The 15735-nt window shown below is 38.9% G+C and overlaps 1 protein-coding gene and 1 long non-coding RNA gene across 3 annotated transcripts; one reads left to right on the top strand and one right to left on the bottom strand.

Moving 5' to 3' along the window:
• The first annotated feature begins 1435 nt into the window (after positions 1-1435).
• Positions 1436-14630, top strand: fhl1a (four and a half LIM domains 1a). 2 transcript variants are annotated; one of them, XM_034882751.1, is made up of 6 exons: positions 1436-1574; positions 11463-11644; positions 12650-12827; positions 13220-13389; positions 13527-13713; positions 13873-14630. In XM_034882751.1, exons 2-6 carry the CDS (start codon positions 11489-11491, stop codon positions 14025-14027), a joined length of 846 nt encoding a protein of 281 aa, XP_034738642.1. In that variant the 5' UTR covers positions 1436-1574; positions 11463-11488; the 3' UTR covers positions 14028-14630. The 2 variants fall into 2 exon arrangements, with proteins under 2 accessions (XP_034738642.1, XP_034738641.1); XM_034882750.1 differs by lacking the exon at positions 1436-1574 and adding an exon at positions 8348-8504.
• Positions 14631-14685: 55 nt separating this feature from the next.
• LOC117951178 lies at positions 14686-15729 on the bottom strand. The gene is made up of 2 exons (XR_004658084.1): positions 15631-15729; positions 14686-15595 (listed from the first exon to the last, which is right to left on the bottom strand). It is a non-coding gene; the product is annotated as an uncharacterized LOC117951178 (long non-coding RNA).
• Between the last annotated feature and the right edge of the window lie 6 nt (positions 15730-15735).

Here is a 15735-nt window from a genome sequence, read left to right as displayed (position 1 = left end):
TGGAGGTACAGCCCCAAAAAAGGGTCCCAAGAAGACTGTGTAAACCTGTGAGATGTTATGCAGGAAAAGACAATACATACAGTAATTCTTCTAAGAAAAACATAACACTAATTGTAACACAGATATTTTTTATCTCTTTAGGACTCTAAAAGTCCAATAGAAACAACCCGAGAATAAAATGACTTTTAATATAGAACTTGTTAACATAAGCAAGTTGCTACGATTGAGACTATGCTCAAAAGGTTGGGAATCACTTGTGAATAAAAATGCATGGATTATTCCTTGTTGTAGGTTAACTCTGGGTCAGGGTTATGACCCTAGATGTGTCAAACATTCTCTAGTGTATGATGTTAAGGCTAAATGATGTTTTCTCCTGCTGTGGAATACATTAATTTGTCATTCTAAGGCGGTATGTGAAATACGCTCATTGCTCTAATAACTACAAATTTAATGACACATTTCACTCATCCGTCCAAAATAAAGGGGCAGAGTGGTGTTGATATGAAAGCCGCACCTTTCCTACCCAGCCAAGACTGCTATTTTATTCTCCCAGGCACAATTTGTGCCAGATGTCAGGTAACATGCTCCTAATATGGGCACAACTCCCTCCAGTCCGCTCAAGAATGTCTGTATGATGGAGTTTCAGCCCAGAGAGGAAATAGTAGTTTTAAAGAGGGGGGGTGGGGGTGTTCATGACAGAAAGACCCACACAGGGAATTGTACAGTCATGTAGACTACAGTAAGGGGTTACCAATTGAAAGTTGTTTTTATTAGCAGAAGAAGAAAACAAAGTATTTCTTGTTACAGCATGAATGATTAAGAAGCCATATTTTGGCCTGACCCCCCTTAAACACAACAGACATGACCTTAAACCTTCCCTTTATATCTTCATAATACCTGTACAAACAAACTCTCATCTTAGAAACATGTTCATCTCATGCATGGATACTCTCTGGCTGTGGCTCAAAGAGCTGTTTAGTGTCAGTGACATAGCTAATATTAAAGCTTAAACACCTTTTGGCCATTTCATCCTCATCTTGTCATTGTAATGGATTCACTTTGAGGGTTATGCTTACAGGCTGCACGTATGTGTTTACTTTGGGGTTAAGAATGAGTCATCTGGATGTAATTCTTCTATTCATTACCAAAGAAGGAGAAGAGTGAGACCAACACAGAAAGACAAACGTGTGTACACAGCAGAACTGTTGAAATATTGTATGGCTGATCAATAAAATAAGTGAACACTTCTGCACCGCCTGCCTCTAAAACAGACAGGCTATTGTTGAGTCTCCATGCTCGTTGATGCAGAAAAGTTATGACTTTATTTGCTTCATGATCCCGTTCGTTTCGAGTCAAGGGCCAATGAGAACTTTACTTGTAAATTCCTGGTTGAGGTCATTGTTTATGAGAGTGTATAGAGGTTTGGCTCATGTCATGTTTTTTTTTTTTTTTTCTCCCTGCATCCTCTGTCCTTTAAAGCTGCCTTGCCTCCGCAGATTTTACCTATTGGCCACTGGACACACACTGCTGCTGGTGTCGAGGGAAAGACATCTCATCTGCTCGCTTTCATAGAGGTGAGTCCAAAACACAAACCACTGCTGCGTTTCACTCGGAGTGTCTGGCAGCTGCTCATCACTTCACAGGTAGACCGAGGATGTTTATCACAAGCTGGTTATTTGGTGCATTTAAGTACAGTTATGTCAAATGCGCATTGTTGCTTTCATCTTATCTAGTGAAGGTTTCCGATAATACTCGAGTTACATCCTGAGTTACTAGAAGAACTGTCTTGTTGGTGTTACACACAGAAGTTCCTGACGGGAAAATACTGATGTGCGACAAATTTCTTTTAGAAAACTTGACCATTTTGGGATCAGTGTTGCGCTGTGCAACAGCTGATGCGCTTTGTTTGGCACTGCGCGTATTTTGGACAATATATTTCCTTATTCCCGCCCTATATGTTAATATTCATATTTTTACTGAGGCAAGTTCACTTTTGAGATTTTTATTCCAGGAATAAACCTTTGTCTGTGTCAGTGATTCATTGTCAGTGATTTCCTGTTAAAGTGAAAAAGTAGCCTACGTTGTTAAAAACCAAACCGGCGAGGGGAATTTTGTGGTACTCATTTGAGTGATTTTAATTTGATTCTACTTTACCTTTCCCAGGGAACTATCGTAATTTTCACTCTATAAACAGCTTTAAATTGCTTCTACTTTTCATATTAAGAGTCTTTAAACAAAACGTTATCATATATATGCACTTTTACAGCCCAAACCACACAAAAAAGCAATTATAATTGGCTAACTCATGAAGATACGGCATTAAAGTAATACTTACCTGTTATTTATATACATATAAGTTTTGAATATGTGACTTTTACTCAGTTGTGTAGTGTCATGTATTGTAGGGAGTATACTGTACTGTAAATATTGGCCAGAATCTGCATTTGGGTGAGGTGAGGGGCGGTCATTTCATAGTGGGGGGTCAAGGTGTCCTCCCCCAGGGAGGTTTTGAGCATTAATTTCCTGTATTTGGATACATTTTAATTACCAATATACGGTGGAAATAACTTTATTTAGCTTATGTGAAGAAGAAAAACACAGATGAAAATTCAAAATATATCAAACACATAATAGAAAAATGTTGCGTGTCATTGAGCATTTTGAAGTGGGATATGGAAATCCTTGAGGTTTTTTTGGTGGGTATACTGCGTATACTGTATCTGCATATCACAAAGACCACACCACTGCTTTTACTTGTAATAAAGTATTTTCGTAGTGCGGTATTGCTGTTTGTACTCAAGTAAAGGATTTGAATAATTCTTCCATCTTCCTTCTCCTTCATACCGTAATGTCTGATAATGTAATGTACTCCAGCACACAAACAGTCACTAATTGAAGTATCACATCTATAGCTACCTATCTTGTAGATCAAATGGTGTGTTATTATAATATTAGTGTACCACTGCCATCTGTATAATGAATAACAGAGCCCAAAGGCACCATGTGTGGCTCGAAACTGTTAAAACATACATCAGCTTAGCGTCTCCTCCCTTTCTGGTTTGGGCAGCTGCCAATCCAAATGCATGATGTCATTAAAGAGACCTGGAGATTACCGTCCTTTCTCTGGCCCACTGGACCTCCTTGTGGCTCCAGTATGACTTCACCAACCTTCAAAAGCCATACAAACTTTGTATTTCACTGAATAATGATGAAACTCACTTTCAACTTGAAAAGGGTTTTCTTTCTTTAGTGTTTTTTGTTGCAGTAATGTATAAATCCCTTTAAAGAATTGTCTTTTTATTTTAAATTTTTGATGTAAAATCAGCAGTGTACAATTCCAACAGCGCGATTACAGATTATTCATTCATAAAGCCGGTATGTAGTGTATAATTCATATCACTGTTTCTATGAAGCTGTTGTATGTCATTGCCTGTGAGGCCTTCTCTCCATCAGACGAGCTGAAGGACATTTGCCACACTTCAAGGAGAATGGGAGCTTTGGTGCCTGCAGTTAACTCAGGCTGAGACATGCGTTGGTTGAGAGGACAGTTTTATCATGCCTTTTATTCTTGCAAATGAAGCAGAGAGAGACAGAAGAGAGAGAGAGGGAGAGGGTGTGTCCGAGAGTAGATGACCGAGTTAATGAAACAGCGCTCTCACAAGAACGGCACACTACTCCTAAATAGGCAATGCTTGTCTGAGGGAGCTGAGTGGAGGCAATATTCTCTCTTGTGGATGTTGAACTGCTCCTCAGCTTCAGCTGAATTGCACATGATTACTTTGTGAATAAAAGAACAAGAAAGTGAGATAAAAATGAGGAGACTGCAAGAGCCACGATAAGATGGAATGGAAAGCGACTGAGAGGGTTGGAGGCCTCATAGACAGTAAGATTTTGAAAAGAGAAGAAGCGAGTGTGTTCATGATTGTATATAGTACGGGAAGAAGTATTCCTACCCAAATACATTTAGTCCGTATCATGTAAAAAAGTTTAAAATGTACATTAAAAAAATTACATTAAAATGTTATCAATGAGTACATTTACAAAATACACATAATGTATCAGCAAAATGTACTTACAATAAAGTTTCAAACAATAAAGTTTCAAAAGTAAAAGTGCTGAACAACATTTTACTTTTGTATTTGATTAAGTTGGAACTGATTTGAACTATACCTTTAGGCTTAAAGGGGAATGCCCATTTTCAAAATGTTTACATGTTATTCCTATGATTTAAAACTCTACCAAATCCCCAAACTAGTGCTAGAACTCAAATTTGGGATGTCATAAGGTACAAAGTCTAGTCTGCTCCATAGACAACCAATTGAAAGATGTTATAGAGGACACTGAGCGCATCCAGGGGAACGTCTGGATATATGGGGACATTTTATGTTCAAAACCGAGACCACTATAATGGAAAACAACAGATTTGGATCTTAAAAAGAAAAGAAAAATAACATACTGTGGGTATGTCTCCCATTCATTGTCTATGGAGCAGCTTACCTCATTGTCTATGGAGACTTAACCTCTCTTGTTTCTGGCAAGAAAAGCTAATGTTCCCAAATATTGATCAAATCTTCCTTGGCCATGGGAATAACATATTGGAATTCTTAATTTCGGTGATTTTCCCCTTTAAGTTAATTAGAAATCGTCATTTTTTTAAAGGCTAATAATCAAATAATTCTGCCAGGCATCTAGTAACTATAGCTGTTAGATCACTGTAACAGAGTAAAAATGTGCAAGTAGAAAGTAGCATACAATTAAAATACAATTAAAAATGTAAACACGGAACTTCAGTCTATGTACTAAGTTATTTTGTTACTTTCCATTACTATGGCCTTTAAAAAATTGTCTTTCTGTGGTTTGACCATTTCATCTACAAGCTGAAATTTGAGTGATGCAAGAACGTGTCACATATGTTTTCATGATGTTTTATGATGTTTTATGTGCATCCTTACCGACACATAGTCCAGCATACAGTTAAGTTACTTAAAGCTATTGCTCCACACATCAGCAGGAGGGACTGGCTTTTTCTGTGTCTAGAGGCTCGAGTCATGTGAAAACAATGAGCGCTGAAGTGCTCCCTGGCCTACAGTGAAAGCTTTATCGGAAAGTGTGTGTGTGTGTGTGTGTGTGTGTGTGTGTGTGTGTGTGTGTGCGCGGGCGTGTATGTGTGTTAACAACACTTGAGCCATATCCTTTGGACAGGAGTGTTACTGTGTTGATAGAGCTCCCCTTGTGCCCTTTTGTCCACACATATTTGACCTCAATGTGTCTGGGTCTTGCAGCCACATCCCACTTTCTTCAGTCACTCACTGATCTTATGCCTGTGTTGTGATACAGACAAATGAGAGTGTGTGTATTGTCAGTGTATTTTTGTGTCTGTGAGTGCATATGATGTGAGTCACCGTTCCACTGACAGAGGTAATGTTGATCAGTCTGTTACTGCTCTGCCTACTTACTAACCAGATTTGGAGGGTGACTGAGACACAGTGATGTGCAGGGTGAGAGGTCATGTTTTGAGATGAGCCTACAGACACGTCAAAGCTTGCTGATGCTGTTGGTAACAGTGAAGCAAGTGTGGTCTGTTGTTTCTGTCCCACTGAGCGATTTGTTCAGGAAGTATCGGCCAGATTTCCTGTTGCTTTGTGCCAGCAAGCCCAAAATCTACCACTTAGGGAGGCGAGAAGTGATGGGCTTGTAGTCAAGAGCCAACCCTGAGCACAAAATTCATGATATGCATTGCATCTCACAATGGGATGTATGTAAGAGAGCATATTACAGTCTGTTTCCATTAGTGGCAAAGACAATTTTGAATGCTCTTTTTCAGAGATGTTGGTGGTGATTCACATCACCAGCTACATATTTAAAGAGGATTCTCTTCTTTGGAAATACTATATTTAAAGTTTTGTTTATTGTTCCAAATGATCGGGAAGATTTCTGCTCTATTAAAAGCAGGGCTTTGGAGTTGGCAGGTTGGGAGGTGGACAATGCCTTCCAGCTATGTTGTCTATCAGAGCAGCATTCACTGGGTGTGAATATGCAGTAGACTATCTGAAACTAGATGTACTTTATATTAGTCTTGTCAGAACATCAAAACAGGAAAAGAATTGATAAACAAGCCCTGCAGCTTAAATAGCTAATTTAGCAACTTTATAGTAGTCTATCAAACATGTAATACATCGTTTTGAGTTGAAAATTTAGCATTTTTCTGTGTTTTAAAAGGTGAAGGAAATGGAAATTGAATGAACCATGACTGAGCTTAACCTACACAGATAGATTATCTTTATTCTGCATTATGCACATGTATTTGCTGAATGCTGCTTCCCAATAAAATACAATTGTAAGATGTTCACACATTTATTTTCCTAATTATCCTCCTTATAGGTTTTCAACTCACCATCATAATCATTATTGTCATCATCAATCCCCATTAATATAACACTGCGAATGATGGAACCAGGGTGAAATGGATCATGGAGAAATGCAAAATGGAGGGAAAAGACAGACAAAATATCTGGTTAGACATTTAAAACATTTTCAACAAGAACCATCTCCCAAATGCTAAGAAATAGAGGAGAAGGAGCAGATGTCCTGATGTAACACAGAGTGGAATGGAGAGGTTTTTAAAGACTGGGACTCATGGCGCCTTCCTGCTCATTAATTAGTCTTTGTGGTTTTAGAGTAATTGGGTGACAGATTAAAAAAGGACAAATGCAGTGCTGTGCTCCGTGGTAATAGACCACATCAAATCTGTAATTACAACCAGATGGCCTTTACACAACCACACACCCACGCATGCACGCACACAGTTGCATTGACTTGTTTTATTTTTGACAGACAGTACATAGACGTTTATTTAATACAGTAGATAAATTAGTTTTTAGAAGGAAAGTATCATCTCTCCTAACTGAGGCCAGTGAAAGTATCATGAGTCTAACTCATTTATTTCCTGTCTCTTGAGGCTTTCAGTCTCCTCTCATTCCCATTATGATCCTACATTTCTGTGTTTACTCTCTGAGGGGGCCAAACCAATCAGAACAAAATGCCATCTGTGGAGCATCTGCACCACTACTGAATAGATGATGATGATTGTCATGATGGGGTTGATCATGATCATATTTAACAGAATTTAAAGCAGCTACAATCAGTAGTTTTCATAATAACAATGGATGGGTAATGTGAAAGATCTTGCTCGTAGTGACTAACCCATAGATACTATCAGTACCCCATAACGTTTTAGCTTCTTTCAGCTCAATGTTTTGGTTTTCATGCTCATTGGACACTACCTGCTCAGTACCAAAGAGCAAACGGACACAGTTAGCGACTAGCTGGTGAACATAGTGGAGCATTTAGTAGCTCAAGGTCCAGATATTCCCCTCAGGAGTTGTTAGGACCACAAACAAAGCTTAAAGCAGTGTGAATATTGGACTTGGACACTCATCAGATAATCAGCAACACAACTTTACTTCTGCTTTCTTAGTTTTGTACATTTGCACATTTTCACAAGATCCCCATTCAACTTTGTAAGTGTTGTGTTCACAGCCTGTTTTAGTCTGTTATTGCATGTTAAAATACATGCATTACAAAATACTTGTGGTCTTTTTGATTGGATTGTCCAAAGAAGCTGATTTCCATTATTAATAGCATTTAGCTGCAATATATAACATTGACTCTGGAACTTTTTAAAGTAAGGCTTAAAACTTGTTTATTATAACATTGGCATCAGCTATAGCTATTGTCTGATAGAGTGTTGATGCACTGTGATCGCAAAACTTAGAGAGTATTCATGACGTCTTTTTACTTGAGGAACCGCCGCTGGTGGTTCTTGCAGCTTTAAAGGAAATATTCTCTCCTGGAAGAAGAATCATAAAAAGATAAATAATCACTGACTTTCTAAAATATTCTGCTCTGGATCACTTTAGTTTAGAATATACAACATTGTCTTCTAGAAAATGTGACATAGAGTATTTATGTATACACACAGACATGAGACATGAACACTCCACCACACTTTGTCTCTCCTCAACTCAGTCAATCATATCAACTTGCTCCTTCCGTGAGTCATCCCTTTAAGTTATGTTGTTAAGGGAGCCAACATTTCTTCTGTACATGTCCAGAACACTCTAACAAAACAGTTTATGTTGGGGCAGTGGGAGTATCTATTATCCCTCAGGGCCATCATTCCAAAAATTTTTTTTTACTGATGTTACAGCAGTGGATTCCAATCTCTATCACCTAATCTGCCGCCCCATACTCTCTGTCATCCACTCTATTCTCTAATGCATACCCTAAAAGGAGTGGAGGGTTAGATATAGGGTGGGATTTGGACATGGGTCGGGGGTGTGTGAGGGTCACAGAGGGTTATATACAGCCCCCAATAACTTACCAAGGTTTATGGGCTCTGGGTTTGACCCTCTGTGGATGCTGCCATCTCTTCCTGTCCCTGTATTTTCTTTGTTTACTCCTTCTTTTCCTTCGGACTGGAATCATGACTTTCAGACACTCAGGTAAGCTGGTGCCAACATTGGATGCTAAATGAATAAGTTATTGAATGTGTTTTTAGTAATCAGCTGCAAAATGTAAAACTTGTCTGCTAGTGGAATGCCTCTATTTGAAGCTCAGGAAGAATTGTTTGATATCTCAACTGGATTTGTAAAACAGTTTTTAACATGCTGTTGCTGCCCTGTGAAAACGTTGACTTTTGATGAGCTTAGAAAAACAGCCTTGTTTTTATCTTTATGACATGAATCACATGCATTTTAAATGTTCATTTTAGCTTAAGAAGAGGGGAACTGTCTCTACCCATGAAGGAACACTTAATCATTCAGTTGATCTATTTCTTTTAAAACCCAACCAATTTGAAATTTGCATATTATTCACTAGATAAGGATTCAGTTGTTCCAGGTTTTATAATAGTGCTTTTACAATATGGCTGGTTGAAGTTGAAACGTGTGACAATATGTAACAATATCATCTAAGCTCCAATGTCCACTGAGCTTTGTGGAGCTTTTTGTTGATGCGTTGTTCAGTATGATGTTCAAACAACCTTTTGCAGCAAAATGAAGAGCTACGATGCTTGAATGTCAAAATCTTAAACTCTTAAACTGCCCCTTCTGTTGTTTGGGAGAATATACAATATATATAAGTATTTTCTTTCATTTAGATGAAAACTAAACCAAATAAAGTTTTCAGATTAAGTTCATTAATGAGCACATAAGTTTAAGGAAGTATTTAATCGTACTCATGGGGTGGATGATTTAATTTTCCCCCCCCAGTCAAATGGATTTTAAATAAACTGAGCAGTTTTATGATGTTGGCACCTTGTCGTAGATATATGTGGAGCTGTCATCTATTTTTTATTTCATGATGAATGTTGGAGAAAGGCTAAAGAACAGGCTGCTCTACCGTTTGCATAATTCTTTAATCTTTTGCTGTAAATCTGTCATTTTTTTCTCCAAATCAGCATAATAGCAAGATGTGATTATGTTAAAATTACTTGATTGTTCAGGAGGTCTACCTTCAATAAAGAACATTGTAGCTGTTGATTTTGGCTGATATACTGTCCGGGTCACTCTGCCTTTGATCATCTCACATCCCTCTGACTCACCTCTCAAACTGGGCTCACATTGACCTTTCCTGCTTCCCAAAGGGACTCCACTCCCCTCGACAGCTGAGCGTCGACAAATACCACGTCTATTTGACACAAGGGGCAGCTGTCACACTGTTTGTAACAAAAGATTAAAGTTACTGGACACGTTTCAACTGAAGCCACAATAGGTCCATAGTCCCAATAGCCATCACTCTGCATCTGTCTCCATTTGTCCCCTCTGTAAGGTCAATGTGTTTTAAATAGTGAATCCATGCCTAAAATAGATATCTGGGCTTGCTGGTCTCAGTAATGAGACTCAAGCATTGTGTGTGATTTAACATTGTTGGACTGGGCGGAGTTTTCTTGCTTTAGTTCAATTTAATGCCACAAGAAAGGTGAGTGTAGGCAGAGTGGGTCGTGTGATGGCTCAGTCCTCAGTCCAGTCTTTATCCCTAGAGCACAGCTGCAGATAGAAACTCTTCTCCCATCACAAACACACACTCATCAGTTGCACATACCAGGCTCCAGGAGGCTAATCTCTTTACCGCATCCCACTTAAATAGCTGTAGTCCCCTTTCATAAATATTTTCCTTGTCCCTATGGTTACTAGGACAAAAATGCCATTCCACCCATTGTTTCCTCCATTTGTGCTTACCGGATTAAAACGACACATGAATCACTTTTGCTAAAGTTCACATGACATCCTGTGTGAGAGAGAAGTGATGTAGATAAAGCATCTACGCTCCACCCAGATGCACAGTTGTTCCAGAAAACTACTCTGTCAGCTCCCAGTGGACGCCACTTGTGATGGGAACGCAGGAATGTTGATGATTGAAGAAGCAACTTGGTATTTACACTAACAGGCAACAAAATGACCTGGCCAATATGCAGAAAAAATAGAAAGAGTGTGGGCTTGCCTCATGGGAAGGAGGTCTTCAAGGTGGGGAATGAGCTCTAAGGTCTAATAATAGGACCAAAGCTTTCCCGGGAGAGCTGGATAAAGCGTCTGCAGGCCAGAAAGCGAGCAGACAACAAGCAGACATCTGTGGGTTGCTTTTTAACCTCACTCACACTTCTCTCATTGGTTTGGTATGCTGCTGTTAGAGCTGCATCTCACTGTGTCTTACTAACGTTAAAGGGAAAACACGTAAAATATACTTTGTCTGATTTCTGCACAGATGTTTTTGTTTTTTTGTATTTTAAGGTATGCCCTTAAGGTATGGCACCTCTGCTCACTCCCAGAAACCTGTAGATCCGCCGCTACTCTCAGTTCTTTTAAATCAAGGCTGAAGACCTTTCTTTTTGATGCTGCCTTTCTTTAAATGACTGCTCATTTCTTTAAATTTCTTATGCTGCACTGTAACTTTTATTCTTGTGTTTTATGTGTCCTAATGTTTCTGTTTTGTTTTTAACTGTCTATTCATGTGTTTTATCGGTTTTTAATACTTAGGATTTTAAACTGTTTGTACTTGTGTTTTATCTGTTTACCTGATTTTATGTAAAGCACTTTGAATTGCCCTGTTGCTGAAATGTGCTATACAAATAAAGCTGCCTTGCCTTGCATTTCCTACAGAGCTCCGATTTACAGTATCTGCCTTTGGCAACATTTGGCTGTTCACCAAACTCCAGTCATTAAATGCTGATTTATGTTTCTCATTCCTTTTGTTAGTTTTTGTCTCCAAGCTGTAAAGCACTTTAAATCAACTATATGGTGTTATAAGTGTGATATAAAGAAATGTATCCATTGCCTTGAATTGTTCAAAGATTCATGGGTATGTTAGAAAAGGCAACACTGTCCCCATCGGGTGTCTCAAGGAAGCATCATGTAGGGGGGAGAGGAGCTGTGCAAGTCTGACAGCCTCTCGTGTTTCTGCAGGTGCCAGGAGTTATCTCAGCTCCACCATGACTGATCGCTTCGACTGCTACTACTGCCGGGACAACCTGCACGGGAAGAAGTATGTGAAGAAGGACGAAAAGCACGTGTGCACCAAGTGCTTTGATAAGCTCTGTGCCAACACCTGTGCAGAGTGCAAACGCCCCATTGGCGCTGATGCCAAGGTGAAAAAAACAAAATGTGTCTGAGTGAAAGAAACAGAATGAATGAGTAACAAAGAGAGTGACCAAAAAAAAAAAAAAATAACTAAGAAGAAACTAAAAAAATAATGATGAACAGAAATGTTAACTTAAACATTTTTTGTTAGTTTATCATGCTTTATATTTTAGTCAGTTTATAAACTAACAGTATTGAATAATTTATATATATATACATTAGTATTGTTGTTTTTTTGTTTGTTTGTTTTCTTGTCTGTCAATTTTTTTTAAATTTTTGCTTGTTGAAGTAAAAGCAACAATGTTCTTTTGTGTATATTATCAGTGTATTGACTGTTGTGGGTTACAGATGGCTGGAAAAAATAAATAAACTCGACTAAACTAAGACTGCAAAGCAAGTTAGTAGATGTTTCCTCAGCAGACATTTTGACTTATATGTAATTACACTAACAATAGCTCTGTTCTATTCAAGTGTTCCTGTAAGCCATGAGACGGTGAAAGTGAGCCAACAGAGAATTGATGATCATTGACCACATGTGATTTTTCTCACCATGACCTATCCACCTTTAATTTTGAGATATCCACTATGGATGTTATTGGATTAATACAAACACATATAATAAGTGAGGATGTATCTTTCTGTCTGTCCACAGAGCTCTCAGTCTTAAGATGTTATTCAACTTGTCTGTCATTCGGCTGCTTCTAAAATACTCTCACCACTTTGTCACAGGCAGTTGAATGTGTGAAAAAGATGTGTCATTACCCCTAATGAGGCCTAATTACTTTACATCACGTTTCCACCACCTAAGTCCCCTAACTCCTTCATGGCTCACCACGTCCCAGTTCACTTCATCTCCACTCTAATGGCTGCCACATGGGCTTGTTCTGTATTCTGGCCCTGAGCCTCAGTCCACACGATGGGTAAACAAACTCCACTTTAATGAGGTCTAAAATGAGGTCGACTAACTAATGAGGGCACCTCTGCTCACCTTGAGTCTCCTCTCTGTGTTTCAGGAGCTGCACCATAAGAACCGCTACTGGCATGAGGACTGTTTCCGCTGTGCCAAGTGCTACAAGCCGCTGGCCAGCGAGCCCTTCAGTGCCCGGGATGATGGCAAGATAATGTGTGGCAAGTGTGGCTCCCGGGAGGATGGCAACCGATGCCAGGGCTGCTACAAGGTGGTCATGCCAGGTGGGTTCGATATTATTAAGGAATTCTTAACATTCAGTTTAGGTTGACTAAATCTGTGCAATCTTTCCTTAGTGATTCAATCAGCATTCAAATGGCTATTTTCTGACGTCTATTCAATCCTCTCTTTGGTGATCCCAAAGTTTCCAAAAATACCAGATACAGTATATTACATTTAGAGAAATGTATTAAAATCGTCAATAATCATGCACAACACATCTAGAATTTTTCAATTTTTGGGAAGGTGCAACCATAAAAAACCTAGTTACTTCACTGAGCATCAGCATCATAAAAGCTTCTCATACGTGTTACACGCTGATGAAAGATATGTTGTTGTCATCCGGTGTGGAAAAAATCATTTAAAACAATACATAACATTAACTTTTATGTTTTAGGATCCCAAAACGTGGAGTACAAGAACAAGGTTTGGCACGAAGAGTGCTTCACCTGCTTTGAATGCAAGCAGCCGATCCGCACACAGAGCTTCCTGACCAAGGGTGATGACATCTACTGTTCTCCCTGCCATGACAAGAAGTTTGCCAAGAAGTGCTTCCACTGCAAGCAGGTACAAGAACAGTGCATGATGTCCTGTCATTACAAAATAAAACTGTGGTGCAGACAGTTCACTTTCAGCAGAATGACTGCTATTGCAGCCTTGTAGTATTTGAGATCATGATCAGTGTTTCTCTGACCCTCAAAAAGCCCATCTCTTCTGGAGGGATCAGCTACCAGGACCAGCCCTGGCACTCCGAGTGTTTTGTGTGCCACACCTGCCGTAAGACTCTGGCAGGAGCTCGCTTCACTTCACACGAAAACAAAGTTTACTGCGTGGACTGCTTCAAGACCGATGTGGCCAAGAAGTGCCATGGATGCAAGAACCCAATCACAGGTCAGGGCAGCATACACAGATGTTTTTGTTAGTATGATTGTCTTGAGTGCATACAGAATGGTGGGATTAATGAAAAAATAAGTTTGTATTTTCTAGTCTATCATGCACAATGCAAACGCTTTTTTCTGGTGACTGACAGGTGTCTTTCTGTCTCCGCAGGGTTTGGCCATGGCACCAACGTGGTGAACTATGAGGGATACTCCTGGCATGAGTATTGCTTCAACTGCAAGAAGTGCTGCCTCTCGCTGGCCAATAAGCGCTTTGTCATCAATGGCGATCACATCCACTGCCCCGACTGTGCTAAGAAGTTGTGAACTGCACAATTAGTTGTGCATAAGAATACCTGTTTGAAGAAGAATTGCACCAACATTGACTTTAAGACTGTTAATTAGCAAAAAAATAATTGCTGAGTGAAATTGAGGCCTCAACAGAAATTATATTCAATTTCTGAATTAGCATAAAAAATGTCAATTTTGGTGAAACTCTTTACAAGGTTGACAGGCTGTAGAGGTTATATCAACTAAAGATGCACAAGCTTAACTCATTTATCTACTTATACATTATTGCAACTTATTTCAGTGTTGGATACTAACATGGCAGCAGAATTTTTGTGGGATTGTGATGTGCACTATTAGTCTAATCTAATGCAGATTTATTGCAGTTTTAGGAGACAAAAGCGTTTTTAGTGCCTTACTGGAATATTTCAGAGAATAATATGCTTTTACTTGCATAGTGCTGCTTATACATACGAGCTTTAATTAATCATCAGTTACGTTCACGAATTATCAGAATTTAAAAAAATGTTTAGAGTGACTTTTAAAGTAGGTCTTTGAGATTCATGCTGAAATATAAACTGCTCGTGTAATCAAGACTTTGAGTGAAGTCAAATGTAAAACAAGAATAAAAGGAGGAAGTGATGTGAAGTCTCTTATTTCTCTACAGCGAGAAATTAAAAACATGGCAAAGGAGTATTTTTTGCAAGACTTTATTTGTTTTAAACAGTTTGTATCATCTCAGTACACTGGATATATTTACAGTACAAATCTTATGGATAGGGCGTTGTTAGGTTTGTAAATCTTCCAGAGAAATATTCATATTCACAAAATCGCCCTAGTCAGGTAGACTGATTGTCGAGGCCGAGGTAAGGACAAGCTTTCTTAGTTAACTGTGATACAATAAAAATACTAAATCTCAATCTAAGGCACCGTTCTATCCTATTGTTATAGACAATGTTGAGGATTAAGAGCAGTCAGCTGTGTACTTGAGCCCTCAAAGATGCAGCAGGACCTGCAACAGATACATTATCTGTTCAAGCAGCAGCTTTAACAGGTCCTACTCATGCGTGGAAGAAGGAGTAGGAAAGGTTTGGGTATAGGCAGGTCTTGGGTTATGAATGAGACAAATTACTTTTTCTTTTTGTCCAGAATATGACACAACTCTCTTACGAGTCTGTACAGTAAAGCTACTCCTCGGTAACCATTCATTAAACCTAGAGAGTAATTTGTGACAGTGCAAAAAGTCTCTGGTTTTCTTACTGAGTAATAGATGAAAGTCAAAAAGCCGACAGCTCTGAGAGACATGGTAAATAATGGTGGACGGTTTATGTAGTCTGTTACATTCGTTGAGCTTATTAATCAAAGCTAAGATCTAAAGCCCCTAGTCTTTATGTACAAATATATTTTAGTTAACCAGCAGAGAACAAGGCAAAAATCAAGGTCCACAAACTTCGTACTCTGACTATTCAAGCAGAGGGAATTTCAAGATTTCAATACAGTTCATGAAATATCCAGAAGAGTCAGAAAAGAAAGTCTGACTCGTGTCATATTTTGTTTGGTGGATGTGCCCTGCCTCTTACTACAAAGTAGAATAGTTAAGACCTGAGCTGACATGCCTACCATAACTATCCAACATCCCCACGTCCTTTGACATGTTATAAAATAAATTTTGATGACATTAAAAGCATCATAAAGCGGCACAGCCTTTACTCCGATTTACAGACATGTTGCTGAGGGCTGTGTGTAT

The sequence above is a fragment of the Etheostoma cragini genome, chromosome 10 (assembly GCF_013103735.1).
Source record: "Etheostoma cragini isolate CJK2018 chromosome 10, CSU_Ecrag_1.0, whole genome shotgun sequence".
Taxonomy (NCBI): Eukaryota; Metazoa; Chordata; class Actinopteri; order Perciformes; family Percidae; genus Etheostoma; species Etheostoma cragini.
The sequence above is the reverse complement of the archived record's forward strand: the minus strand, read 5'-3'. Positions and strand labels throughout refer to the sequence as shown.

Coding starts and splice junctions, on each gene's coding strand:
- fhl1a (XM_034882750.1), top strand. Junction 13,390..13,526: donor AGTGCTTCCACTGCAAGCAG/GTACAAGAACAG, acceptor ACCCTCAAAAAG/CCCATCTCTTCTGGAGGGAT. Junction 13,714..13,872: donor ATGCAAGAACCCAATCACAG/GTCAGGGCAGCA, acceptor CTGTCTCCGCAG/GGTTTGGCCATGGCACCAAC.